This window comes from Tupaia chinensis, unplaced genomic scaffold (genome assembly GCF_000334495.1).
Source record: "Tupaia chinensis unplaced genomic scaffold, TupChi_1.0 Scaffold000292_1, whole genome shotgun sequence".
NCBI classification, from domain to species: Eukaryota; Metazoa; Chordata; class Mammalia; order Scandentia; family Tupaiidae; genus Tupaia; species Tupaia belangeri.
In genome coordinates this window covers 2,173,471-2,176,651 of record NW_006159777.1, presented here as the reverse complement: position 1 = coordinate 2,176,651, position 3,181 = coordinate 2,173,471, and the positions used below count along the sequence as shown (strand labels likewise).

The 3,181-nt window shown below is 51.8% G+C and overlaps 1 protein-coding gene across 2 annotated transcripts in view; it reads right to left on the bottom strand.

Annotated features, from left to right (window-relative positions):
- The window catches only part of SNX19 (sorting nexin 19), a 42,182-nt gene that overhangs the window by 3,246 nt on the left and 35,755 nt on the right, over positions 1-3,181 (bottom strand). For both annotated transcript variants that reach the window (XR_334831.1, XM_006150636.1), the window contains exon 9: positions 216-400. Coding sequence is in view for 1 of the 2 variants with exons in the window: in XM_006150636.1 (XP_006150698.1) it covers positions 216-400 (185 nt within the window). In the remaining variant the exon portion in view is untranslated. The remainder of the gene's footprint in view (positions 1-215; positions 401-3,181) is intronic.

The following is a 3,181-nucleotide window of genomic DNA, read 5'->3' as shown; positions in this document are numbered from 1 at the left end:
CGGCCCCGCCGCTCTCAGCGTCACCCCACTAAGGGATCAAAGAATTGCAGCCCTGGTCATTTCCCTCTCAGCTTGAGAAATGGAGGCTCATCAGGTTTTGAGTCTCAACACACACATTCAGGGACCTCTTAAGAATGGGAAAGGGTGTGGGTTAAGGGTGGCAAAGTCGGACGGGAGAGGAAGAGCCATCAGAAGAGCTCGTTCGTTCCAGTTACCTGGCAGGACTCCCAGCAGGCTCTGCAAAGCCTGTTTCTCAGTAGCCACCTTCTGGTCGTGGGTCCTCACAGGCCGAGGAGACTTAGGTAAAACTCCACCAGGCCAGATGGATTCCCGAAGAAGCCTTAGGTACTGCACCCAGCGCTGCGGACACGTAAGGTTAGCCACCTGCACCTCCAGCCACCTGCGGTAGGAGAGAGTGGCTCAGGCACCCTGCAAGACAGAGATCTGCATTCTGGGCCCTCACCCCAGTTAGGAGTCAACATCCTTAACCCCAGAGTGAAGGGGAAAGGAGGCAGAAGGTGTGGGGGTGACCAGGTTGTGGGGCAGAGCCCTCACAAATGGATTAGTACCCCTATGGACGGGGTCTCGGAGAGCTCACCCCTTCCATCCTGGGAGGACACGGAGAAGACAGCAGTCTATGAAGGGAAGCTGGTCCCTGCCAGTCACCGAATCTACTGGCACCTTGATCTGGAACTTCTCAGCTTTACTTCTCCGACTAAACTACAAGAGCCGCAGGAATCTGTCCTGTACTTTTATAAATTCCCACGGAGTCTGGGTGTTCAGAAACATTGACTACTGACAACTGTCCCTATTACAACACAAACCGCCCTGACTCCAAGGAGGCAGAGATGCCCAACGTGGAGTTTAGATGAAAACCTGGAAGGCACTTGGACATTGTTCTTTACTTGTCTGAGTCTTCCAGAGTAATGTGGTCACCCTCAAAGTTCAAGACCATCGAGGCCTCCTTACTACACGACTCATTTAAGACCGGCAGGGCCACGCTGACCCTAGGTGGCCACGGGCCCCCTCTACACATGCACAGAAGACTCTGGTACTACAGCACATGGCAGCTCACCCATGGCTCTACACCCGTGTTCCCTGTCACCTGTCCAACAGCAGGGGGGCTGCCAAGGCAAACTTTATTTACCCTCTGCTCTGCCAGACAGTCTGCATGCCACTCACGCTGGGCGTTCCAGCCCTGGGGGCTGCAATCCCCCAAGCCCAGGGCTCACAAACGATGCTAAGAATAGGAAGCCTGAAAGGTAACAGGAGGGCAAGAATGGCAGACATCGATGGAGATCAAGAGCGGCACAAAGCTGCTCCCACCCAAAATAGCCAGCACGGTCGAGCTTGTTATTATTAGGGCTCCATCTCCTTTTTATAGGGCTTTTCATTCAGCGAGCCTAAGACGCCTGATGGAAGGGATTTGGCAGCAAGAATTCCTGTCCCTGTTTACAGCAGAGGGTCACCAGAGGGAGGTGGCTGTGATGGCCTGATCAGGTCCTCTGCAGGGGATCAAGTGACCCAAGGTCTCCCTTCACCTCAAGCCACACATATTTCTGCAACTCCTGCAGAGGTGAATGATGAGTATAAGGTTTTAGCTAAGCAATCTGAGGGTGGGGGCAAGGTCTTTCAAACCAAAATCTTTACATCCTCCAAGGGGTGTGGGGAAGCCTAGAACAAGACACATCCAGCTAGAGTTCGTGTGAGCTCAGTTTCTCCATCACGTACGCAGAGTAAGCTGGTCTGCCCTACCTGCAGCTCTCTGGAGCCAACAACGCCTGTGACTCCAGCTTTTCAAAGCCACCTCGCATCCGGCAATCTGTCCTAGACCAGTGTACCACAACAGCAAATCCCAGTCACCTGACATGTCTTACAAGATGGAGTTTGACTGCTGTGCATAAACATTATGAACCCCTCGATGGGGCCAGGACTTCACACTGCATCATGGTGAGGATGTCCTCTTCACTCTCCTCGATGGTGGTTTAGTGTCTCATGCATGTATTGTGGGTGCAAAATGAATTTCGGCATGTAGCCAAGCATAAGTTTGTCAATTTATACAAATTGACAAGGCTACAACTTACCAAACGCTACCTGGCAATGCTGGGAAGCAGGCTCAAATATGGGAAGCTAAAAATGAGCACCAGATGAGGATGAGTCGGTGAGTCAGACAGACCTGAGGGAGCTGGTGAGCAGAAGACAAGGAGGCTGAAACTTCCAAGTCAAATTGTAGCAGCTGGAGAAACAGACTCTGATAGGCACTATGAACCTGAGGCACAGAACAGCCACAAGAAGACCCTCGCAGTCAGTCCCAGAGTTGTGAGACTCAGGACTTGCATAAACTGGGAAAAGTGAGATAAACTTCAGGTCTATAAGGGAAACAGCGGTTAGAAAGTGACTTCTGCTGGCTAGGACTACAGAGCGTCAGCTCCCTCACTCTTTTCCAGCCTGGAAGGGAAAAGCCACAAACTCACGCTTGCAGCACATGTGCCTAAAACGTCACTCTCTCTTTAGGATTCTTCTCCGGCCCAGGTTCTTCTCACCCTCTTGGACTCTCTCGCTTCTAGCCCCAGACAGCCTGGGGAGAAGATGAAGTGCAACAAACCCCTCCTGCTGACAGAGCTGCTAGCTATGGTGTCTTGTCAGGCATGATGAACATGTAATCTGGAAGGAAAAAATGGAAAGCCCAAACCAAGAAAATCTCTACCAATACCACCACCGCCCCAACTGCCAGGCCCCTCACACAATACCATCTACAATTTGTGAGCTGTGGCCCACTCTCTAAGGAATGCTTTATTACTACACACGGTGCCTTCCTAAGCCAGCAACAGCCAGATTCAGGGATTTGTTCACCTTGCCCAGCACCCAGACAGAGCTGAAGGCCCACAGGTTCTTGGTAACGATGACGAGGGTGGGGATTTCCTCGTGCCGTGATCTTCCCTCCACTCCATCCTTACCTTACTTTCCTTTCAGTCTGTCACCCTTTTCTGAAGGGAAGCTCTATACAGACCACCATCTGGTCTAAACTGCATTCACTGCCTCCGCCCTGCTCAGTCTATCTGGAATCTGAGCTAGAGCAGGGGAGACAGAGATCAGCCTAAGAGCACAGAGGTTGGCCCCTCGATCTATTTCCCGCGTTGCCTTTCTACTCTTAAAAATGGAACGGGAAGACTGAAAGAAG